We start from the raw sequence: 26,629 nt of genomic DNA, 5'->3' as shown, positions 1-26,629 counted from the left end.
ACTGAGTGCTTTCTTCATGGGCAGTTTTACGTTTCATGTTTGCATGTAAGTTCACCTCACAATTTGTTTATTTTTTAGCTCCCAATGGAAGAACAGCCAACATAGTGTACAAAGAAGCTCTCTAAATTTTAATTTGTTTGTAGGGATCCAAAAAAGGAAATAGGCTGTTAAATGTAATTGATTACAACAGACTAAATGTGTGGCATTGCCTGGTTATACAGAAAAGCACTATAACATTAATAGCAATTAGTAAACAAGAAGTGAAATTGGCTGAAAAGTAATATAAATACAATACACAGGTAACTTTTTTCACTTCAATTTATAATCCTTTTTTTATATTATACACCCATCTCCATCTCCATTAAAACCAAATTCACCATTCAGCGCACAATTACAGGAAGAAAGGGAGCATTTGAATCACCTGCTCCCCCACCCCTCTCCATGTGGATGCCTGAGTTCCATCCACTATAAATTGGATGTTCTAATTAAATTAATCCGGGCAATGCCAGGTACTTCAGCTAGTTTGCCATAGCCGATTCTTAGTGAGGAAATTCATAGACTTTCGAGAAAACTCAGTTTAAAAACTTGATTTGCATAATCTAGTGGATTTCGTCCAGGGGTTAGGATCACATAACCAAGAGCCACACAGTAGCCCTTTAAAAGCCAGATGTGGCACCATTTCAGGCGGTTGCAACACCTATAGATTTCACTCATTAGAATATTAAGGAAGTAGCATGGGATCCAGCTAAGTACAATCAGCTCCTACAGCGTTCTGGCAACGTGTGCATTGGGCTCAAATAAGCCTTTTTATGGGCTTGCTCCAATAATTAATTCGGCAGTGCTGACGTTGAAGCTTTCCTAGAAGACAAACTATTCTACTATACATTCAGAGTCACTATGTTCATTGTTTCATGAACTGGGCTGATCTATTGCAGGCAGAATTTCTACAGATGCATGATGCATGTTGAATGGCATCAATAGAAAAGAAAAGGGCGGGGGAAAACAAAGATAACCATGTTGACCATGAGAAAAATTCCAAAATCTATGTTACAGTAATGCTATTTTTAGGCCAACCAAAAGATCACAAAAAATGTGCACACTTTCAACATCTCCAAATCTCTTCATCAGGCAAAAGTTTAACAAAAGCAGGTTTGTGGGAGTGGGGAATAGGGGAGGGGGGAAAAACTTACTTGATGGTGAAGTCACAGTGTCTGCATGTTCAGAGTCCTCCCTGCTTTTTGTAATATCTTGCCTGGTGAAGAGACCTGGAGATCTCAAAAGCTTACACATTTTTGTGATCCTTTGATTTGCCTAATAAAGGTATTACACTAATACGTTTTTTAGAACAATAAAGTGTGACTCAAAATATCTCCAGAGTAGTAAAGATCTAGTAAGTAAACTGCATGTACATATACATTAGTCTTACATTATTATTAGAAAACTGAGCCTCTGAGTTTGCTTGTATAATTTCACCTATCTGGCAACTTTTTATGAGGTTATTGATATATATGGCATAAAGTGATGCAGATGACATCTTTACAGGGTTGGAGCCAGACGAATGTAGTCATGCTTTAGTCACATTGAAATCAATGGGACAAGATAGCCAAGATTACTACCTTACAGTCAGGGCCAGAAATATTGGAACAAGGATAACTGTTTTGGCAGTTGGCCTCTGTACACTACCACATTGAAGTTGAAAGGAAACACCCAGATGGGAGCGAAGTCAGGACTTTCAGCTGTAATTCAAGAGGTTTGACAAAAGTGGGGCACTAACCATTCAGGAAGTTCAGCCAGTGGCATACACCCCCCCCCCCATCGTTGGTGGCTCATAAGTAATGGAATGAATGGCTGACAAGCAGCTGCATGGCCAGGTGTGGTCTGTTTCCTGGGTACCCCATGACCAATCAAGCAGATAAAAGGCCTGCAGGTGGTGCTGACTGTTACATTTGCATTTGGTAGCTGTTCACTGGAACTCCCAACATGAGGTCCAAACAGGGGTCCCTGCAAGTGAAGGAGGCCATCATTAGGCTGAGGAAACAAAATAAACCCATCAGAGAGATAGCAAAAACAGTGGGAGTGGCCAACACAACAGTTTGGAACATCCTGAAAAAGAAGGAATTAACTGGCAAGCTCAGCAACAGCAAAAGGCCTGGCAGACCACGGAAAACAACTAAAGTGGATGACTGCAGAATTCTGCTCATGGTGAAGAGGAACCCTTTCACAACATCTAGCCAGGTCAAGAACGCTCTTGAGGAGGTAGGCATGTCATTGTCAACATCTACAGTCAAGAGATGGCTTTATGAATGTAAATACAGAGGCTTCACAACAAGGTGCAAACCACTGGTAATGCTCAAGAACAGAAAGGCCAGATTAGTCTTTGCCAGCAAACACCTAAAAAAGCCTGCCCACTTCTGGAATAAGATTCTTTGGACTGATGAAACCAAGATTAACTTGTACCAGAATGATGGGAAGAGAAAAGTATGGAGAAGGAAAGGAATAGCTCATGATCCAAAACATACCACATCATCTGTCAAACATGGTGGAGGCAGTGTTATGGCATGGGCATGTATGGCTGCCAATGGAACCGGGTCACTGGTGTTTATTGATGACCTGACTGCTGACAAAAGCAGCAGGATGAATTCTGAAGTGTATAGGGCTATACTTTCTGCTCAGATTCAGCTCAATGCTGCCAAACTGATAGGACACCGCTTCATATTGCAGATAGATAATGACGCAAAACATACAGCAAAAGCTACCCAAGAGTTTCTCCAGGCAAAGAAGTGGGATGTTCTTCAATGTCCAAGGCAGTCATCTGATCTCACCCCAATAGAGCATGCTTTTCACTTACTGAAGACAAGACTGAAGGCAGAAAGACCCACAAACAAGCAGCAGCTGAAGGCAGCTGCAGTAAAGGCCTGGCAAAGCATCTTGAGGGAGGAAACTCAGCATTTGGTCATGTCCATGGGTGCCAGACTTCAGGCAGTCATTGACTGCAAAGGATTTTCATCCAGGTATTAAAAGTGATCCTTAAGTTTGAAATGATGTTGGTTTGTTCCATTACTTATGAGCCACCAACGATGGGTGTGTGTGTATGCCACTGGCTGTACTTCCTGAATGGTTAGTGCCCCACTTTTGTCAAACCCCTTGAATTACAGCTGAAAGTCCTGACTTCGCTCCCATCTGGGTGTGTTTCCTTTCAACTTCAATGTGGTGGTGTACAGAGGCCAACTGCCAAAACAGTTATCCTTGTTCCAATATTTCTGGCCCTGCCTGTAAGTCCCATTGATTTCAGTGGGGGCAAAGCAGGTGTAGATAACCTGATATTTTGGACTGTTGTTGTTCAGTCGTTAAATCGTGTCCGACTCTTCGTGACCCCATGGACCATAGCACGCCAGGCCTTCCTGTCCTCCACTCTCTCCCGGAGTGTGCTCAAGTTCATATTCATTGCATCGGTGATGCTATCTAGCCATCTCATCCTCTGCCGTCCCCTTCTCCTTTTGCCTTCAGTCTTTCCCAGCATCAGGGTCTTTTCCAGTGAGTTTTCTCTTCGCATTAGGTGACCAAAATATTTGAGCTTCAGCTTCAGTATCTGTCCTTTCAATGAGCAGTCAGGGTTGATTTCCTTTAGGATTGACTGATTGGACCTCCTTGCAGTCCAGGGGACTCGTAAGAGTCTTCTCCAGCACCACAGTTCGAAAGCATCCATTCTTCGGCGCTCAGCCTTCCGTATAGTCCAGCTCTCACAGCCATACGTAGCTACTGGGGAAACCATAGCTTTGATTATATGAACCTTTGTCGGCAAGGTGATGTCTCTGCTTCTTACTATGCTGTCTAGGGTTGCCATAGCTTTCCTCACAAGGAGCAAGTGACTTTTAATGTCATAGCTACAGTCACCGTCTGCGGTGATCTTGGAGCCCAAGAAAATAAAATCTGTCACTGCTTCCATTTCTGCCCCTTCTATATGCCAGGAAGTGATGGGGCCAGATGCCATGATCTTCGTTTTTTTAATGTTGAGTTTCAAACCAGCTTTTGCACTCTCCTCTTTCACCCTCAACAAGAGGCTCTTTAGATCCTCTTCACTTTCTGCCAATAGGGTGGTATCGTCTGCGTATCTGAGGCTGTTGATAATTCTCTCGGCCATCTTAATTCCAACCTGTGATTCATCCAACCCGGCATTTCTCATGATGTACTCTGCATATAAATTAAACAAGCAGGGTGACAATATACAGCCTTGTTGTACTCCTTTCCCAATTTTGAACCAATCGATTGTTCCATGTCCGGTTCTTACTGTTGCTTCTTGACCCTCGTACAGGTTTCTCAGGAGACAGGTAAGGTGGTCTGGTACTCCCATCTCTTTAAGAATTTGCCACAGTTTGTTGTGATCCAGACAATCAAAGGCTTTAGCGTAGTCAATGAAGCAGAAATAGACATTTTTTTGGAATTCTCTTGCTTTCTCCATGATCCAGTCCATATTTTGGACTACAAGTCCCATAATCCCCAGTCAGCATGGCCAATGCTCAGTGATTATATGAGTATTTATTTATAAACATTTATATAAGATCTTAATGGTATAGGGAGGGATACAAATGTTATAAATAAATAAATAAACAAACAAACAAACAAATAAATAAACAGCCTTATGTGCTAATAAACCACCAAGGTGGTAGCCCCAAATGTAGGGGGGGTGCACCAGGTTGCCTAACACTGGACCAAAGTATAACTAACTTAGTCCAGAACCAATCTTATGTAAACAACACCATATTTAAAATGGTAATATGTTGTTTTCAGGGCTCTAAGGGTGCAATCCAATGCAGTTTTGGACAGTTAAAAGACCTACAACTCCCAGCATGCCCCCAGCCAGTATGGGAGTTATAGGACTTTTTTCTGTCTAAAGTTGTGTAGGGTTTCCAGTGTGGTGTAGTGGCTACAGTGTTGGACTGGAAGTCAGGAGATCTGGGTTCTAGTCCCCACTCGGCCATGGAAGCTCACTGGGTGACTTTGGGCCAGTCACAGACTCTCAGCCCAACTTACCTCACAGGGTTGTCTTTGTGAGGATAAAATGGAGAGAAGGAGGATTATGTACACCGCCTTGGGTTCCTTAAAGAGAAAAGAAGGCGGGATAGAAATGTAATAAATAAATAGAATAAACTTGTAACTGATCCTACAAAACCAAAATTTAACAATTAAAATGCAACCTGAGTGGGGCCACTGAAATGTACCAATCCGTTTAAATAGGTCCCAGAGCTGAGCCCTTGTGAATTTGGGTATAAATTGAGCCTTGGCTTACCAACATGGCCCAAACACTCTTGTTTTGATCTGCCTCTCTGGAATAACCGGATGGGAGAGTGAATAGTGCTAGAGCTGGCTAGACACGCTACCTGCATTTCATACATCTTTGTTACACATGAGGACACTTTTAGAAAGCTATTCTCTGTTGATTCTCAGAATTATGCTTGGGCAACTGTGGTGAACTAGATAATGCGGACCTGGACTGTGCAAATTTGGGTCCAAAGCCTCATTCATCCATGAAGTTCACTTGGGCATTGTGAAGATAAAATGAGAGGAAATGTGTGCTGTCCTAAACACCTTGGAGGAAAAGGGGGATAAAAGTGTGATAGTTCACTAATCATCAAATTAAAATTTTACCTTCTTTACCTTCTTCTTAATTTAGTTGTTTGATCAAGTCATGGTATTTTATTAATTGTTTTTAGTTGTTTTACATTGTTTTACATTTTCGTATGTTTTAATTTTGTTGGAAGTCACTGAGTCTTCTTCATTTTTAGGCAGGGATCTAAGATATTTAATTAATATTAATAATAAATGTATTATTATACTGTTCAAATTCACAAATAAAAGACATGTAATACTTCATGTCTGAATTGGGCAGCTTGAATGGAAATCTTGAATTTATTTAGTTTACTTCGAACTCAGTCAGGACGACTTAGCACAGAATATACTTTTTAACTGTAAAATTCATAAGGCGTTAATACCAATATGCTCTTACAACTAATTTTATATTTTTTTTCTTTTGGAAGACATTTTTATTTCAAGCCACCTTTGCTTAGGAAGTAGGGTTAGTTTAATAATTACTCCTTTCATTTTAATTATTTTAGATTGTGTGATGTTGTGTTGGTTGTTCTTGTGTGTTTTATGCTGCTCTTTTAGGGCACAATCCTATGGGGATGGCCGTATGCCTCCGAACTCAGAGGTTTACAACCATCCAGTTCAGAGCGGAAGGACCAGCAGAGGCAATCTTCACCTCTGCACTCCTCCCGCTCTGCATTTCAGCTAGACAGGCTTTTTCTCCCACCTAGCTAAGGCATCAGGGAGGGAAAGGGAAGGAGTCCAGAGGATTCCTCGTAAGCCTGCCTCCCCGTTCCCTTCCTCACCCATGGGAACACCTCCTTTACCTTCCCCCCAAGGTCACTTTTGTGACCTCAGTGAGGCAGCCGGTGCAGTTTGCTCAGCTGTGAGGGGGAGGGGAGCTCGGACTCCTGGCTTCGAGGTTGGAGCGCTGGCTCTGACCTTGGACCCAGGAATCTGAACTATCCTATGCGCCCCCCGCCCCCACTGTCTAGGGGCCATAGGATTGCTATCCCTGTCCCTTGATTTTAGAACAGATTTTAAATTATTGTGGTTTTAGTGACTGGATGTTAGAACGTTGTTTTATTGAATTATTTGTATTTAAAATGTCTTTGGAAGACGTTCAGCCTTGAAAGTCCCCTAAATAAAAAGATAAAAACTAATTAAACAAGAATTTGAAGGTATAGGAAGGGGGGTGGTAATACCATCTCTCTATGACTGAACAACATCCTCACAACAACCCTGTAAGTTAGGCCACTATTTTTCCCAGTATGGAGAGGAAGAATTGAGGTTGAGAGAATGTATAGTGACAGGCAAACTATTCTCACACATCCTGACATGAGCATAGACTGCCATTCTCCTCACACCTTCCTGTTACTTTGCCTCTCCCCATCAACTTGTGTTGGACAAATAACATGCACACTCTCTTTTGTTAGCATGCTGGTATTAAGAACATAAGACGAGCCCTGCTGGATCAGACCAAGGGTCCATCTAGTCCAGCATTCTGTTCACACAGTGGCTGACCAGCAGGGTGCTGGGCATGAGCACAACAGCACCCTCCCACCTATGTTCCCCAGCAACTGGTGTACATAGGCTCACTGCCTACGTACACCAGTTTGCTTCCTTCAAAGGGTTAGAAGTCGCATCAAAATAACTGGAAACAGAAATGTACTACTTGAGTGGAAAGCATTCCTTTCTAAGGAATGCCTGTTTGTGTTTAAGAATCATGCTGGTATTCACTCAAGCTGGCTTTAGTCTTTTCTTCATCCCAAGACCAGAAGGCTAAGGGTCAAACTAGGTGTTACACTACATGTACAACTGTTGACTAGTTCCCCACTTCATAAGAATGTAAGAGCTGTGCTGGATCAGACCAAAGGTCTATCTATTCCAGCATTCTATTCCCACAGTGGCCAGAGGCTTACGGGAGGTCCTGTGTCTGGAACTGCAATAGCATGCTTCTGCTTGTGTTTCCAAGCAACTGATATCCAGAGGCACACTGCCTCTGATACTGGGGGTAATATGTAGCCAACATGACCAGCAGCCCTTGATAGCCTTATCCTCCATGAATTTATCTAATCCCCTTTGAAGTCATCCAAATTGGTGAACATCACTACATCTTGTGATAGTGGATTTCACAGTTTGACTATGTGCTGTGTGTCTCTTGTCTGTCCTGAATCTCCCACCATTCAGGTTCATTGGGTGACCCCCAAATTCTAGTATTATGAGCCCTAAATTTCATCTCTAGTATAACTTCTCGGTGTCCTGATGTTCCGACTTTTCAATCCATTGATATGTAGCAGAGCCAGGAGAACACAGACCATCATGATGTCAGGACATATGTAAGTTGTAGCAGATGTTACAGAGGCCTGGGGGTGGGGGATGGGAACTAGACTGCAGCTGCCATTTTCAGTGGCAGCCACATGCATAGCAGCATCATGTCTGGTTTGTTCCTAGGCTAGCCACCTCATCCCAAGGCATGTGCACCTACTTGATCTCCGCCTCCAATGGCAGGAAAGAAGTAGCTACATGATGACACATGGAATTTACCTCAGAATGGACTTCTTTCTCAGGGCAGGCTTGAAGGACTGCAACCAAAGATAAATTGTGAAGGCAGTCCTCAACCTGATAAATATATAACACATAGTAGAGATTGTTTCTTGACAAATAAATGTATTTAACTGGAAAAAAGAAGTAAAATATTAGCATGCATATTATACTAGATATTAAGAGTAATCATCTCTTCTTTCAGAGTTGAAATTTCCTGGAAATCTTGTTTGCAGTTTCTTTATGATGGTAAGTTCTTTATTTAGTGGGAAAAAGTTGTGAATCCTGTTGAATCCCAGTGGTTAAGCCCTGCTGCAAAACAATGCCAGTCATGATCGCTACAACAAAAACATGCACACGTGCAAAATAAACCCTAATAATATTTTTATTTTTATAGAATAATTTCCCACTAAGTTGTATCAAATTCTTCAGGGAATGATTTTTAAGAAGTGCCACGAAGATCTCTTTTGTCTGTCAGCAGTTCGCCACCCGTGTTTCTTCAGATGGAAACTTTTGGGGGCACACAGTTTCTCCTCCCTTTGTTTAGCCTAATACTATCCAGGCTTACTCAAAAGTACAGCTGTCACCCATTTTTAAGAAATCTTAGTTGGTTAATTGCATGAATGTTAATAGGTCAATCAGTCAATTATATCTGCATATGAATAGTTACGAAGAAAACACACTGTTTATTTTTAGAACAATTAACAAATCATTATTGCCTTCTTTTCCTAAAGGAACACAGTACTTCAGCATTTCATTTCACAACCAGGATTTCAAACAAACTAATCTACATTTATAGAGTACAAGTTTATTTTGGGGCAGGAAGTGGGAGGGTTAACATTTCCATTAATCAGTTAGATGACCCCATTCAAAACATTTGACTAAATGCACTTGAATAATGCTTCTTCTAAGATGGTGCCAGGTGTGACACAAGCATGGCAAAGGACAGCAGGCACCATCTTGAAAGAGGTATTCCTTCCATTTCTGTGTCAGAAAAAGAAGGTATGCCACCCATTGTTATTCATAACTACTTGTATTTAAAAATATTGAAACTATAAAAATGGTTCTGATTAATCAGGCACATAGAATAGTAGGGTTGGAAGGGGCCTACAAGGCCATCGAGTCCAACCACCTGCTCAATGCAGGAATCCAGGTCAGAGCATCCCTGACAGATGGCTGTCCAGCCTCGTCTTGAATGCCTCCAATGTGGGAGAGCCCACTACCTCCCTAGGGAATTGGTTCCATTGTTGTATTGCTCTAACAGTCAGGAGGTTTTTCCTAATGTACAGCCGGAATCTGGCTTCCTGTAACTTGAGCCCATTATTCCATGTCCTGCACTCTGGGATGATCGAGAGGAGTCCTGTCCTTCCTCTCTGTGACAACCTTTCAAATACTTGAAGAGCGCTATCATATCTCCGCTCAGTCTTCTCAAGGTGAAACATGCCCAGTTCTTTCAGTCTCTCCTCATAGGGCTTTGTTTCCAGTCTCCTGATCATCTTCGTTGCCCTCCTCTGAATCCTCTCCAGCTTGTCTGCATCCTTCTTAAAGTGTGGTGCCCAGAACTGGACACAGTACTCCAGATGTGGCCTAACCATTGCTGAGTAGAGGGGAACGAGTACTTCCCAGGATTTGGAAGCTATGCTTCTATTAATGCAGCCCAAAATAGCATTTGCCTTTTTTGCAGCCACATCACATTGTTGGCTCCTATTCAGCTTGTGATCGACAACAATTCCAAGATCCTTCTCGCTTGTCGTGTTGTTGAGCTACGTATCCCCCATCTTGTCACTGTGCATTTGCTTTCTTTTTCCTAGGTGCAGAACTTGGCATTTATCCCTATTAAATGTCATTCTGTTGTTTTCAGCCCAGCGCTCCAGTCTATCCAGATCACTTTGAATTTTGTTTCTGTCTTCCAAGGTATTAGGTATCCCACCAAATTTTGTGTCATCTGCAAATTTGATCAGCATTCCCTGCACCTCCTCCTCCAAGTCATTAATAAAAATGTTGAAGAGCACTGGGCCCAGGACTGAGCCCTGCGGTACCCCACTCGTTACCTCTCCCCAGCTTGAGAAGGTCCCATTGATAAGCACTCTTTGAGTCCGATTCTGTAGCCAGCTGTGGATCCACCTGATAGTTGTTTCATCTAGCCCACTTTGAGCTTTGAGAGTCATCCACCAAGTCTCAGTTACACCTATCAAGTCATAATTTCCCTCCTATTTTAAGAGTTCAAGTTGGTTCTGTTTGTTTCCCATACTCTGGGCATTAGTGTATAAACATTGAAGACCATGTCCTTCATAGTCTGGCTTTCTTCCTACATGTTTGTGAAGACTATTATTGGAGAGAACAGCTCTAATAGCGCCCAGTAATAGTCTTCAAAACATGTAGGTGTCATGTTCCCTTGGCCCCCACCTTCCTCATGCGCACACACACAAGAAGAGAGGCTTCAGTCTCACGTCTTTAATTCACTGTCAACAGGTTCATTACAGATGCAAATCCCCGAAGACTCTCAGGCTACAAAGGGATAATGGCAGGGAATCCAAATGGGAGCTACGATGTTGCTACCAGTTTGAACAGGGAATTGATGGCTAGAATAACTTAGGGAGGGAAACCCCTCCCATCTAGTGATGCTCCCCTACGTCGACCTTGATGCATCGCCAACACTGGGTTGACCATCTGAGCTCCACCTCTAACTTCTCCCACTTTGCTCTGTGCCACAGTCTAGCATCTCTCAGGTCACGCCCTGCGCTCTCCTCCTGGATTCTCATGGGGGTGGGGGGCTTCAGGCCCAGACATCTGGGTGCTAGCCTCCTGAGAAGCATGCCTAACCGTATCTGAACTGGCTGGGGAAGATGCCTCCCCTGGTTCTTGCTGTTCCCCTTCTGAATTTGAATTTCTAACTATCTCCATATGCTTTGAATCAATCCTGACAGTAGGAAGAAAGCCAGACTATAAAGCACATGGTCTTCGATGTCTATACACTAATGCCCAGAGTATGGGAAACACACAGAACAAACTTGAACTCTTAATACGGGAGGGAAATTATGACTTGATAGGTGTAACTGAAACCTGGTGGGATGACTCCTATGACTGGAATACAGCAATTGAAGGATATAACTTGTTCAAAAAGAACAGAAGGAACAGAAATGGAGGTGGAGTTGCACTATATGTTAAAAATACATATCTCTGTACAGAAATACAGGAGGATGAACTTGGTAGCCACATCGAGGGTCAGCCCTGGTTAGTACTTGGATGGGAGACCGCCTGGGAATCAGGCTTCCTGCATTGAGCAGGGGGGTGGACCCGATGGTCTTGTAGGCTCCTTCCAACCCTATGATTCTATGATAGTTTCTATGACAGAAATGGAGCAAAGAATAAAAGGAACATGATGGTCGGAGTCTACTACCAGCCACCCAATCAAGGAGAAGACGAGGATGAAACTTTTGAAAAGCAAATTGCCAATGTTTCAAGAAAGCATGATGTAGTAGTAATGGGGGACTTCAACTTTCCCGCTATTTGTTGGGAGACAAATTCTGCAAAACATGGCCCCTCCAGGAAATTCCTGACTTGTGTGGCAGATAACTTCCTACAGAAAGTGGAGGAAGGAACTAGAGGATCGACTATCCTTGACTTGATCCTAACCAACAGAGATGACTTAGTGGATCATCCCGTAGCAGTTACGGGAACTCTGGGGGAAAGTAACCATGTTATACTTGAGTTCTTGGTTCTGAAGGAGCAAAAGCCGAGTGTAACTAAACGCGTACCCTGGATTTTAGGAAAGACAGTTTTAATAAACTCCATTCTCACTGGAGGCATTCAAGATGAGTCTGGATAGCCATCTGTCAGGGATGCTCTGACTTGGATTCCTGCACTGAGCAGGGGTTTGGACTTGATGGTCTTATAGGCCCCTTCCAACCCTACTATTCTGTGATTCTATGATACACAATACTATATAAGGGTATGGTGACTGAGAAAAAACAATTCTGTGGCATTTCAATGGGATGCAAAGTGGTAATGCTAATGCCTAATTTCTCCAAATCATCTAGAAAAAGGAACCATATTCCAAAATAGTCAATCAATTTACCACATTTTTGGTACACTGTTTCATTGCCATGTTAGCCCATCTGACACAGCCATGTGTGGGATTTGTTACATTTTTTTTTAATCCACTGTTCCTCTGGGTTCTGCAGGGTGGTGTGTACATGGTTTCCCTCCCCTATTTAACACTACAACAGTCCTAAGAGGTAGGTTAGTCTGGAAGATGTTGATTGGCCCAAAGTTACCTAATCAGCTTCATAGCAGAGCAGGAATTTGAACCCAGGTCTTTTCAGCTGATGACATATCTTGGGACTTCCACCCACTTGGTATTATCACTGTCTGCCAGTGCAACCCTATGCATGTCTACTCAGAAGTGTCATTGAGTTCAATGGGGTTTAATCCCAAGTAAGGGATATAGGATTGCAGCCTGAGTTTCATGTTTAAAGTAAATATGATGGTATAGATATGGAGAGGATTGCTCAATGTTGTCACTATTGTTATGTACACAGACTGCAGTTTGTTATTGTTCTGTGCAAAAGTGCGTCTGATTTTGCTATGTGTGGCCACTACAACATTGTATGACTGCCAATGCTGGGCGCATGTGCTCATTATTGTTGCTTGCATAATGCAGTAGCTACTGTTGCTATGTATGTTAACCATCACTATGTCCCTAGTGTGTTTTGTTGGTATGGATTCATTCTTATTCTATGATTAGGTCTCAGCTGGAGGATTTTGCTTAGATTCTGGGCCTCATGTATTGAAGTTAATACATGAGGAAAAGACTGGAGGAATTGCACATATTTCTTTAAATGGGAGCACCTAAGAATATGGACAAGTGTGAAAATGTAACTGGCTCAAAGTAAAGTGGGGGTGGGGGAGATAAATTTATTCAGCTTGCATTTTAATATGAATGTACCTAATTTTGCACTTTCAGACCACTCTGTTAACCAAAACTCTGTCAACCTCCAAAATTCACATTTCTCCAAATTTTGCAATGGGGGTCCTCCAGTCAAAAAATGTGTAAAATATAGGGATGTCAGAGAATTTCTCCACGAATCTCTGGGAGACCGAATGCCAACGCATTTGGCCCCTCGAAATTGGTGGGGAAATTCTCCACCCTCCGCCCCCCCCCCCCCCGGGATGGGACTTACCTCGTGCGAATGTCCCTCTCGGCGGCGGGTCCCAGCGGTGGTTCGGCGGCGGCGGCCAGTCTTCCGACCGGCTGCCGCCACCGCCATTTCCAAGTAAAGTGTAAAAAACATGATAGGCTACGTAACGATTTACGTAGCCTATCACGGCTAGATTTTCAAAGTCAGCCGTGATAGGCTTCGTAAATTCTTACGAAGCCTATCACGGCTGACTTTGAAAATCTAGCCTTGATAGGCTACGTAAATCGTTACGTAGCCTATCACATTTTTTTTTTTTTACATAACTTTTTTCTTTCACGGCCAGAGAGGCGGGGCGCTCCCCCCGGCCAGAATTTCGGCCGGGAGGGGTGGGGCGCCTCCCCACCCACCAAGAATTTCGGGGGGAGAAACGGAGCGCCTCCACACCACCACCGAAAACAGCTGCAGGACAAGGTAAGGGATTTTCATCCATCCCTAGTAAAATATGTGTATATTAGGGAAAATAACATTCAAACAATGCATCAGATTAGGAAAATTGCTTGCAAAATGTGTACATTAGCCAGAAATGCATACAAAAATGTATGTATTAGGAGAAACGTGCACAAAAATGCTTATGAATTTTCATGCAAACTTGAAAAAAAATTCTCAAAGTTCGGGATAAACTGAACTTAAAATTGGAAAAATGAAAAACTAAGAGTAACTGAAATTAGCTCAGTCCCTTGCTACATGACTCCAGCTCTTCTGACTTAAGAAACCGGGTTGGTTCAAGTCAGTGGGTCCTTCACCTTATAACTCTATTCCTTTGCAAGCTTTTGATAAAAATGAAGCCATTGCTCTAAGAGATGTCAGAGATTATCAAGCACACTATACTTTATTGTATATTTAAATAACAAGAAACTTGTTTAAATAACAAGAGTACTACAACTCCCAGCATTCCCCAGCCAGCCAAGCTGGCTGAGGAATGCTGGGAGTTCTAGGACTTTCTTCTGTCTAAACATGCATAGGATTGCACCCTAAATTGTTGTGAACCGCCTAGAGAACTTCAGCTATTGGGCAGTATAAAAAAAAATATCCCTACATCAAGTGACTATGGGCATTAAAGCATTAAAATATAATGGGGGTTTTATTTTACCGTGCACACAGACACTCTCATTAAAAAGGACACTAAGTGCCAAATTAGATGGGACTAAATGTGTTACTTGCAATCTCATCAGTGAAAAAGAAATCAGGGATTTTCTTCAGGACAGCAGGAAGAAGAGAGTGGGAATTTAACCCTTTCCTTCTCACTGCAGTGCTGGTGAAGTTCAGCAGGTAGTAATTCACACTGGGGGCTGTACTTCCCTGATGTGGTCCTTACTGAGGCCACACCACCCAAAATTTGGGCAGTGAGCAGGCTTAGGCCACAACATTCTCCCTACTTTCATTTTCCCCCTAGGAGTGGCAGTCATTCCAGCAGACCTTCTCCACTCCTTTCCTCTCCTCACTAACATGTCTTGTCTTTTTTCTTAGGTTATAACCCTGTGGGCCATGCCTCTGTTGTATTTTAATTTTTGTATACAGCACTGAGAAATTTTAAGTACAATAAAAATGAGAAATAAATGAGCATAACTAAAGGATACACTCAGGAACAGGGCTGGCTTCAGGTTGGAAGAGACCCTTCCCAAAATGTACTCCTAAATCACTGACCCCTTCAGGCTGTAGATTTACCTGGTGGCCACAGCAGGTTCAGGTTGCCATTTCCCACAATGTCCTGGAGCACATAATATAACATTGCCCCAAGTCATTGTTGGAAATTGAAATGGCCCTGTCCCCTGGTGGTGGGTGCTGAGGGTTCAGGGACATGATTGGGGGGGAAGTGTGTGGGACAGGAGGTAGATGTCCTCCACCCCCAATACCATATTCCAAATTGCAGCCTGTTTAGAGCTAGCCTATCATACCATCCCCCCCTTCATGGATCACTGCCTTGTTGTGGTGAAGGGGCTTGCGTAACTCAGTGAAGCCATAAGCTATGCCGTGCAGGGCCACCCAAAATAGACAGGTCATGGCGGAGAGTTCTGACAAAATGTGGTCCACTGGAGAAGGAAATGGCAACCCACTCCAGTATTCTTGCCAAGAAAACCCCATGGAACGTATCACAAGGCTAAAAGAAATGACGCCGGAAGATGAGCCCCTCAGATCGGAAGGTGTCCAATATACTACTGAGGAAGAGCAGAGGGTATTTCCAAGTAGCGCCAGAAAGAGTGAAGCGGCTGGGCCAAAGCCAAAAGGACGCTCAGCTGTGAATGTGTCTGGTGGTGAAAAGAAAGTCCGATGCTGTAAAGAACAATATTGTTTAGGAACCTGGAATGTCAGATCAATGAATCAAGGTAAGCTGGAGGTGGTCAAACATGAGATGGCTAGATTGAACATCGACATCTTGGGAATCAGCAAACTACAATGGACAAGTGTGGGCGAATTTAATTCAGGTGACCATTATATCTACTACTGTGGGCAAGAATCCCTTAGAAGAAATGGAGTAGCACTCATAGTCAACAAAAGGGTGGAAAAAGCAGTACTGGGGTACAATCTCAAAAACAATAGAATGATCTCAGTACGAATCCAAGGCAAACCATTCAACACCACAGTAATTCAACTCTGTGCCCCAACCACTGAGGCCGAAGAAGCTGAGGTTGATCGGTTCTATGAAGACCTACAACACCTTCTAGAACTAACACCAAAAAAAGATGCCCTCTTCATCATAGGGGATTGGCATGCTAAAGCAGGAAGTCAAGACATCACCGGGATAACAGGCAAGCATGGCCTTGGTGTACAAAATGAAGCAGGACAAAGGCTAATAGAGTTTTGCTAAGAGAACATGCTGATCATAGCAAACACTCTTTTCCAACAGCACAAGAGGCGACTCTACACATGGACATCACCAAATGGTCAATATCGAAATCAGGTTGATGATGTACTTTGCAGCCCAAGATGGAGAAGCTCCATACAGTCAGTAAAAACAAGACCTGGAGCTGACTGTGGCTCAGATCATGAGCTTCTTGTTGCAAAATTTCGGCTTAAATTGAAGAACGTAGGGAAAACCACTAAACCATTCAGGTATGACCTAAATCATATCCCTTATGCATATACAGTAGAGGTGATGAATAGATTTAAGGGATTAGACCTGATAGACAGAGTGCCTGAGGAACTATGGACGGAGGTCCGTAACATTGTTCAGGAGGCAGCAACGAAATCCATCCCAAAGAAAAAGAAATGCAAGAAAGCAAAGTGGCTGTCTGATGAGGCTTTACAAGTAGCTGACGAAAGAAGGGAAGTGAAAAGCAAGGGAGAAAGGGGAAGATATATCCAACTGAATGCAGAGTTCCAGAGAACAGCAAGAAGAGACAAGAAGGCCTTCTTAAATGAACAATGCAAAGAAATCGAGGAAAACAACAGAATGGGAAAGACTAGAGATCTCTTCAAGAAAATCGGAGATCTCAAGGGAACGTTTTGTGCAAAGACGGGCATGATAAAGGACCAAGAAGGCAGGGACCTAACAGAAGCAGATGAGATGAAGAAGAGGTGGAAAGAATACACAGCAGAACTATACAGGAAAGATCTTAATGTCCCTGATAGCCATGATAGTGCGGTCACTGAACTTGAGCTGGATATCCTCGAGAGTGAAGTCAAGTGGGCCTTAGGAAGCATTAGTAACAACAAAGCTAGCGGAGATGACAGTATTCCAGCTTTTCCGCAAGACTGGAAAAGGTCAGTTTACATTCCAATTCCAAAGAAGGGCAACGCCAAAGAGTGTTCAAACTACCGCACAATTGCGCTCATTTCACATGCCAGCAAGGTGATGCTCAAAATCCTACAAGCTAGGCTTCAGCAGTATGCGAACCGAGAACTACCAGAAGTACAAGCTGGGTTTTGAAGAGGCAGAGGAACGAGAGATCAAATCACCAACATTCGCTGGATCATGGAGAAAGTAAGAGAATTCCAGAAAAATGTCTATTTCTGCTTCATTGACTACGCTAAAGCCTTGATTGTGTGGATCACAACAAACTGTGGCAAATTCTTAAAGAGATGGGAGTACCAGACCACCTTACCTGTCTCCTGAGAAACCTGTATGAGGGTCAAGAAGCAACGGTAAGAACTGGACGTGGAAGAACCGATTGGTTCAAAATTGGGAAAGGAGTACAACAAGGCTGTATATTGTCGCCCTGCTTGTTTAACTTATATGCAGAGTACATCATGAGAAACTCCGGGTTGGATTAATCACAGGTCGGAATTAAGATTGCCGGGAGAATTATCAACAACCTCAGATACGCAGACGATACCACCCTAATGGCAGAAAGCGAAGAGGATCTAAAGAGCCTCTTGTTGAGGGTGAAAGTGGAGAGTGCAAAAGCTGGTTGAAACTCAACATTAAAAAATGAAGATCATGGCATCTGGCCCCATCACTTCCTGGCATACAGAAGGGGAAGAAATGGAAGCAGTGACAGATTTTATTTTCTTGGGCTCCAAGATCACTGCAGATGGTGACTGTAGCCATGACATTAAAAGATGCTTGCTCTTTGGGAGGAAAGCTATGGCAAACCTAGACAGCATAGTAAGAAGCAGAGACATCACCTTGCCGACAAAGGTCCGTCTAATCAAAGCTATGGTTTTCCCAGTAGTAATGTAGGGCTGTGAGCGCTGGACTATAAGGAAGGCTGAGTGCTGAAGAATTGATGCTTTCGAACTGTGTAGCTGGAGAAGACTCTTATGAGTCCCCTGGACTGCAAGGAGGTCAAATCAGTCAATCCTAAAGGAAATCAACTGTGACTGGTCATTGGAAGGACAGATACTGAAGCTGAAGCTCATATATTTTGGCCACCTATTGCGAAGAGAAAAGTCACTGGAAAAGACCCTGATGCTGGGAAAGACTGAAGGCAAAAGGAGAAGGGGATGGCAGAGGATGAGATGGCTAGATAGCATCACCCATGCAATGAATATGAACCTGAGCACACTCCGGGAGAGAGTGGAGGACAGGAAGGCCTGGCGTGCTATGGTCCATGGGGTCACGAAGAGTCGGACATGACTTAACGACTGAACAACAACAACATCGTACCATCCCAGGTTGTGTTTCTTGATCTTGCTAGTTAGACTGTGATGAAATGTCAGGGTAATGAAATAATTGTGTTCAAATTACAATAGAAATACCACAAATTATTAGTAATAACTACACCAATTAGTACAATACTGTTAATAGCATGCAATATGAAAATGCCTGCTGGATAGACACAGCAGTGTTGCCAATAGTATGACGGGACTCTACTGCTTTGCCTGTGGCATTGCTGTTGCTGCTACATATGCATAGCATTTCACAGACCTGTTTGATTGACATTACTGTAGATGCTTGGTGTATCTGCATGCATAGTGCAATCACGTGTTATGCAGTTACAGTCGCACTGTCTTGCATAGTCAGTACTCAAGATGGCTATTGCTGTGTGTGGTCACTGTTATGCTGGTAGCAGGCAACATATGATGGCTGCATTTTGTTTTGTTATGTGGTTACAGTTGCTTTACCCATGATGCATTTGTTGGCTTTAGTGAATGGCCACTAATACAGTAGTCACATCTACGATTGCTATCTGTGTCATTACAGCTGAACTACTTCTACTTTTTTCAATATGACTGTTGAACTGTTCTTAGCATGACTTCCTCTGCAGTGTTTAGTCTCTAATTCAGTGCTGAAGACTGCAATTACCATGCCTAATGAGTGTTCCTGTGAAGTAGTTGCCCAGGGCTGCTCAAAAATGTTGTGCTGCACTATACGCAGTTGTGTTGCCTGATCAAACAGGTGTGCCACAGGATCCCTTGCAATGTTGAGGAAGACTGCACACCACTCCATTTACACCCCTAACACAATGTGGCCTCCCGCGACTGCTCAGGTTGCTTGTGTAGTCTGGATGGCTCTCTAGCCCATGAGAGTGAAAATAAAGGCCCATCCAATAAAACATGCCACTTCCGTGCTCTGCATCAATCAATGCCACCATGACACAACAGGCACACTTCCACTGTTTATGATGTCATGACTCCACAGGCTCACTATTGATCTATCCATGGTGCTCATTGCTCTGCCAGTGGGTAGTCACTATTGTGCAGGCAGAGATAAGCCTGAGAGGGGTGTGTGTGGCACAATGGTAGTGCACAAGGTGAAAGGCTCCCTCCGATGTGTCAAAGGGCAGCCTACAGGGTGCCCAGCCTTTCCATGCCCTGATGCTCACACTCACACATGCACTAGTGCAAGGCGTGTGATCACCAGCTTAACAGCACGAGGTGTCATGACGCTCGCTCAGGTGAAGCCCGGGTCACGTGGTGCCCTCACTATCGGGTCACGTGGACGCGGGCTCACTTCAGGCTCTTCTCCCCCTCCCCCCCCCCGGCGTGGTGCCCCTTCCCCTCCTCCCCTCAGGGAAGGATGTAGTGCCGGCTGGGGGCGGCGGAGGGATAAGCGGGCGGCGTCATGTTCCTCTCTCCGGCCCCAGCCGCAGGGCGCGGCGCCTCCTAGCGGAGCAGGGGCAGATCCCGCCGCCGGCTCCGATCCCGCCGCCGGCTCCCTTTCTCGCGAGAATCCCCCCATTCTGACGGGGTTATGTAACCCGCTCCCCTCCGCCTCTTTTTAAAGGGCCCCGCTTTCACTCAGGGCGGGGGAGGCGGCGGGGGGGCGGGGGACCCAGTCCGATTGTCGGGGTTCAGCCACCCCCTTCCCTCACTCCCCCCGGGGGGGCGCGTCCCCCTCCTCTCCGGCCGGACAATGAGTCCCATATGCTAATGAGAGCCCCGCGTCACTTCCGCTCTTTCTCGGCCGCCATCTTGGCCAGGGCAGGTTCTGGGCAGGAGGGACCCGGCTGTATTGTCTGCAGGGCGCCTAGGGAGCCCCCCCTCCCCTTCCCCGCGGCCCGGAGCTCGACACCCCTCGCCCCGGTGACTGAGCCCCGCGGAGCCGCCCACGCCGCCCCCTCACCCCTGCGCAGGCCGAGCCCCCGCCCTGCCCCCTCACAGCCTGCCCCCCCTCCGCCCGCCATCCAGCCCCCTTTGTCTCCCCCGCACCGCCGGCTCAGCTCCGCGCGCCCGCCCAGCCTCCGCCGGGCAGCGTCAAGCCTTCAGCCGGGAGCCGCTAGCGAGAGCGCCGACGCCGCCGACGGGGGAGGGAGCGCGAGAGCCAGCCAGGTAGGTGCCTGAGCGCGCGCGGGAGCCCAGCGCAGCCCTTTCTCCCTCCCCTCCCCGCCCCGCCGTCGTCTCCTTCTTTCTCCTCCTCCACCATCATCAGAGCAGTCGGGCCCGGCGGCTGCTCGTACTCCCGCGCTCGTCCGTGGCGTTTAAAAAGGCTTCGGTTTTTCCTCTCTCCATCTGTCCGAGGCCGGGTTGCAGGGCGCAATAGCCTGATTCCGTACCGGCTTCCTTGGCTTGACTCGGCTCTTTCCTCCCGCCCCCCCCTTTAACCTCCCTGCTTGCTTTAGTCTTTCGCCTGGATGCAGCCCATGCCGTCCCTCCGTTGCATCTCCTTCCTCCTCCCCCCCCCCCGTTCCTTGCAGGGAGGTGGCACATGGATATTGCGCCGCCGAGTATGGCTGTGATTGCACGGTCTGCATCGTGGAAGGAGGGAAGCGTTGAGGGGGGGGGAGGCGAGAGGATGGCGAATGCAGGCGTCTTCTCCGGGATGCTTGGGGCTCCTTTTTCTCCAGCATGTGCGCTTGTGGGAAGGAGGGGAGGAAGGAAGCGAGGGAAGCCCCCTTATGACTGCAGAGTTGGCGCTGGAAATCTAGAGCGGGTTGCGGTACAATCAATGGAGAACAGCCTCCTCCTCTGCGACCCCCTCCCTTTCCCTAACTAGAGGTGTCGGGTATGTTGGAAAAGGCGGGATTGGTGGCTGAACCAGAGTAGGAGCTCTGTAGAGAGTACAGGCACCCATCCACCTCCGCAACTCATCGTTACTCCATCCATCCCGGGCAATACTTCTTTTAACTATATCTCAGACAAAGAAGAGGAAAAGGAGGCTGCCTCCTACTTCTGTCGCCGGAAAAACTGGATTCTTCTAGCACGCCTTTCTACTTGCCTTAGTTATAGCTGTGTATGTTTTTCCCAAGCCAGTTTAGTTTTACTTAGATATACGTAATGACGTTGTGGCTTCGCGTTAAAACTACCGTTGGTTGGGGTTTATGGCCATCGAAGAAGAAAAATATCAGCCCCCACCCAAAATGCACCGCAGCCAAGTCGGTGGAATGGAGAAATGAGCGTAGAGGTCAGTAGGGGGCGCATTCTCTTCACTGGGTAAGGCTGCTGCAGAGAGGGGGGGAAGGGCCCCTGATGCACAGAATGGAGTTGCTACACAGCGCCTTCTATAGGCCTGGGAAAATGGGCTTATCACTGCAGGCTCAGTTGCTCTTAAGAGCTGACAGCAGAACAGCCAAAAGGTTTAGTGAGCAGAACATTGATTTAAAGAATCTGACCACTTCATTCATTTTCCTGGAGATTGGTGACCAAAAGTGTTGTCCTGGTGTGGTACCTAAAAATCTGTTCTATCCTCGATGTATGTTACCTGCCTGAAGTTTTTGCTCAAATTCATTGAGGTTGATCTTTACTGTTCCACTTAAACTGTCTCATGGTACTTTAGAAGTTGATGCTGTACTTGTTTCCTAAAATCAAGGTAGTTGTTGAAGTGGGAGAAAGTGAGAGAACTATAATTCATGCTTATCCCTTTTCTAGGTTTGAACATAAAACTTCATGATGACTAAAGGACTGCACTTCAGTTCATTTGTGACTGGGGATGCCATCTGCCTTGTGTACTTGTATAGCTGTTTTCTTGCCACGACAATAGCGATTGTTAAGAGTTTCTAACAATGCAGTGCTTTTCTACAGGCACTGATTTTTGTTGAAGGCTACGTGCTTTTTGGATAACTGGGATGCTTCCATAGATGGTAGTTGCTGATCTTTATTGTGATTAAACTGTGTGATGGAGTCTTGAGTTCTTGAAAGAATAAAGCAACTCCTATAAGTTCATCATGTAGCACCTGCTGATTATATTCTCAGAATTTCAATATTTAGTGGAGGGAATGTGTCAGATGAAGAAAAATGCCACATGTGCAGTATCGTGTGACCTACATTTCTGTGGAAGGAACTAACTCCTTGATGTCAAAATTCTGGGTTGTATCCAGTGGGTTGTATTGTATCCAATGTTAATCTAACTTAAATCCCATTCATTTCAGTGGGTCTACTGTAAGTAGGACTAGTATTGAATGCAACCCTCCGTTTCTTGTCCCAGGAACCATCACTTCTATTCTGTGCCAAAGATGTTGGTCATAGTTGCTAAAATGAAAAGTGTGAAAGGCAGAGGCTCATGTTATTCAGATAGATGCTTTAAAAGCAAGACCAAAAAGACCAAGTGACATTATCTATTGTTCTAGAACTGTTTTGCTAGGAAGTGGAAACAATTAGATTGCAACCAATCAACAATACTTTTGTGATGTGCAATGAAGCCAGAGCATCTTACAGAAATGAAAGAAACATAGCTTCCAAGTATGGCTGGTTGAGGTTGTCCCCTTGTAGTTTGGTTGTTTATGTCAGCGTTTTCAGTGAACAGAATATAAACATGTTTGGAAAGATGTGCATTTTGTTATAGCTAATGTATTTTAAAACTAATAGAAATATATTCAAGCATCCATCCATCAGGGTTGTATGATTCTGTATGATTCATTGAGTCCTGTGAATTACTATTAATTACGTGTGACTTTTTTTAATGTTGAGAAACTTGTCATTTCTTTTCTGCTTGGCTTTTTAATATTTAGAGGACATCAGCCATGATAAACATGTCAACTGCAAAATGTTACATCTTCGTTGAAATATTCTTGACAATTCACTGTTCTAGCCTAACACTTCAGTGACTGATCAGGAATCCTTCTGCTAGCACTTGTCACAAAAACCATTTTAGGTTGATATGTCACAAAACGCTTTCTTCTGTGCTTAAGATGAAAGTTGGTCATCCAGGAGAGTTAATAATACATACAGCTAAATCCAGTGTTACATGAGCAGTCTTCCACTTGAATGGAAGTTTGCCTTCCCTGCCTCCTCCCTGCCTCCACATACTCCCTAAATCTGATTCAGAGGGCACTCTTATTCTCTAGATTACTTTTGGGGAAGTGATTTGCTGGCGGTAACTGTTTTCCTGGCAGAAGGACACCATTGGATACAACTCCTAGCCAAATTCTGTATTGAATGGTGCTACTCTGATGTTTATCAAAACAATGCAAAAAAGGTTTAACTAAAGTTTGGGCACATGGGGTAGTATCCAATGTTAGTCCAATGCTAGAGTTAGAGCCATTGAAAGAATAGGACTTCGGTTAGTTGGGACTAACTTAAGTCTCATTCATTTCATTTACAGAATTTATGTAATGTACAGAATTACATTCTGTAATGTACTAGAAGGCTACCTAGTTGCAGCTTATGTGCCACAAAATGCAAGTGGTTTGAAACTTATGAGCATATGCACAAAAATGCTAGATTGTGATACCCGTGTGATATTTGCCCAGCATTATATTAAAAACACAATTTGTGGGTGTATATAGAGGAAATAAGATATCAGAAGTTGACATCACTTACAACTTTGAGTTGCTTAAAATTCTATAGTATCATCAAGAAAAATGTATAAGCAAGTGCTTCATTGGCTGCCAGCATCATCAATCACCTAGAATGGGATAGGGAGCACGCAGCTGCCCTTCAACACTTAATTGTAATGTGGGGAGCGGAGGCAGGTCCCTACTTTCCCTACAGTTTAGTACACTGCATCTTGTTAATTTTTGTATCTATACACACACGCACACACCTCAGTTGGTCTGAATAATAGTTCATAGACATTTAAAGTACAAAATAGGTTCTGTACAAATTTTTAACTGGAAAAATAGAATGGCAGAGTATATTAGTACAGAGAAATATATAGGAGAAAACAGGGGCAGAAGCAAACCTTGCAGTGTGCTTATGCCTGTCAGGGCAAAACTTGGCTACAGCATTGTTCTACCATGGGGGAGGGGCAAAGCAGAGGGAAGAGTACATGCTTTGCATGCAGAAGGTTGGAGATTCAATTCCTAGCATCTCCAGTTGAATCTCCTGTAGCAGAGCTGCGAAACATATCTGCCTGTTACTTTGGAGAGCCTCTACCAGTTGGAGTGGTCAGTCCTAGGCTGGGAGGACTAAGTGGCCTGACTTGTATAAGGCAGCTTTGTGTTTTGATGTTTTGATGAGGATATATTGTATTCGACATTAACACCAAAAGTGAGAAAATCAGGTTTAGGTCATGAAGATCTTAGGCGGCTGTTGTCAGTGCACATAGTGGGACTTACTTCTAAACACAGGATTGTGCTTCACTTTACTTGGGAGGCTAAAATTGATGTAAATATTTTAGTTGAACTGGGTACCCATCCTGCTACAAGGGTGGCGCAGCTAGAGTTTCTGGTGAGCCTGGACAGAATCAGGAGTTGGCTCTCTTTTTCTTTATTGCTGACTCCTTCTTGCCATGGTGGACAAATGGCAAACATATCCCAAACCTTGTGGGCTGCTAAATACTGTAGTCTGCATGACAGTGATACTATCTCATACTGGTCCTGTTCAGACGCACACGAGGGGAAGGTGGTTAGAGTAACTGGGGGTGGTGGTGAAACCACAATGTGCATGCCCGTTACACAACTGGAGCGTGCCCACTACCCTTCATAGTTACCGTAACCATCCTCCCGCTGCCACTGCCGGTGATCCCAGCAGCCCTCGCACTGAGAAAACACATGCTGGCTGCTCCATCCATTGCTATGTGACGGTGACCATAGAGAAAGTCCATGCTGACTAGAGCATCGCTGTTAGTGCGAGATGCTATAGGCCACCATCCCTATGGTCACGGCCTAGGAAACACCAGGAGCCTGTTCTGACCACTGGAGAGCCCACCACAATTACTGGTAAGCCACCCTGGGGCCCCTTAACCCTGCTACAATAGGGTGGTTCTGGAACCATGGTTACTGGGTTTTCCTTTCCCCCAGATGACCTGCTAAGCCAATATGGTTAGCATAAATTCCCTAACCATCATGGCTTAGAGTTACATGTGAACAGGGCTACTTTGAGCTTTTGGCACGTTTGCCACAAAAGGTTGTCTACAGCTGGTGTAAATGTTACTTTACCTGCCTTTGGCATTTTGGATACTCAGGAGTACTTAAACATGGTATATTAGGGCCAGTATAAGTTAAGCAGAATTGGTGAACCTAAAACAGTTTCACAAGTTCTGAGGAAAAATGACAACATCCCCTCAATTGTATAAAAGACTCAAAGCTGCAAGTTAATGAATCCTTTTAATCTCGATTTGATAATTTTAAATAAAAATTTTAGATTTATATGAATGGATTAAATTCCATGTCTGTCAGCAGATAATATACTCATTTGGTGGTAATATGATTGGTTTTGGGGTGAATATCTTCTATTTATGTCTATCAGCCAGGTCAAGCTCAAAATGTAGTATGAATGTGATAAAAAAGATCTAAACTAGTATCAGAGAATATGAAGGTGAGACCTTGGACACAGACCTTGTATTCAATAGTCTTGTTGAATTTACTGGGATTACCCATCTATGTCTCCAAGCCAGTGTGCTTGAAGACTTACACTGTACTTAAGAAGGGCAGAGGATATTAAAACGAATCAGCTATTTGTGAAGGAATGTCTTTAGCTTTGGCCTCTGCTTTCTCTGACTTTTTCTAAAACCACTTTACTGTTCTTGAATCTGTCTTTATCTTAGCCTGTCCTTGTTTAAGCTGTTTTAATTTGAGAGCTGATGTTTCTTTGCTGATTTCACCACAGGACATAAGAACACAAAACAACTTATGAATGATCCAACCACCTAGCCTGGTATCCTGTTTGTGATAATGTCGACTTCTGAATGCTTTATAGAAAACAGCTACAGCCCTGTGCAAGAAGGGTAATATACGATTGCTTGTTAATTTAAGGGCTAGATTCATGCAGATATTCTTGTTGGATGTGACATCCAAACTATAGTTTGCCGGAGTGGGAACAAGCAATGAGTTGAAATATTTCTTCCTTCCCCTCCTTTTGCATGCCTGGCCGCAGAGGACACTTACTGAATTGTTAAGCCACATTTTCCCATGTTGTCCAAACCAGGCAACTGGTTTAAACACTACCTATAAAACAGGATTGATCCTTGTTTGCAAGTCTTGCTTGAAGGGAGTGTTTAAACCAGAGTTTCCCTGTTCACATGTCATAGGGAAACAGGTTGAACAACCCAGGAAGCATCTTTTGTAGCCTGAGTTCTCATAAACCATAGTTTGTTGTACTGA

General features: G+C 44.3%; 1 protein-coding gene across 10 annotated transcripts in view; it reads left to right on the top strand.

Moving 5' to 3' along the window:
• The first annotated feature begins 8,354 nt into the window (after window positions 1–8,354).
• ADNP (activity dependent neuroprotector homeobox) overlaps window positions 8,355–26,629 on the top strand; it is a 92,865-nt gene continuing 74,590 nt past the window's right edge. For 2 of the 10 annotated variants that reach the window (XM_084854138.1, XM_084854132.1), the window contains exon 1: window positions 19,965–20,480. Coding sequence is in view for 1 of the 10 variants with exons in the window: in XM_084854134.1 (XP_084710260.1) it covers window positions 20,076–20,480 (405 nt within the window). In the remaining 9 variants the exon portion in view is untranslated. Of the gene's footprint in view, window positions 8,377–13,611; window positions 13,740–19,961 lie in introns of those variants that run through there. The other 8 variants (XM_084854136.1, XM_084854131.1, XM_084854133.1 and 5 more) reach the window with 7 other exon arrangements.

Source organism: Heloderma suspectum, chromosome 4, assembly GCF_057233095.1.
Source record: "Heloderma suspectum isolate Gila_16-S chromosome 4, 16-S_ref, whole genome shotgun sequence".
Taxonomy (NCBI): Eukaryota; Metazoa; Chordata; class Lepidosauria; order Squamata; family Helodermatidae; genus Heloderma; species Heloderma suspectum.
This window is presented reverse-complemented; position numbering and strand designations above follow the sequence as displayed.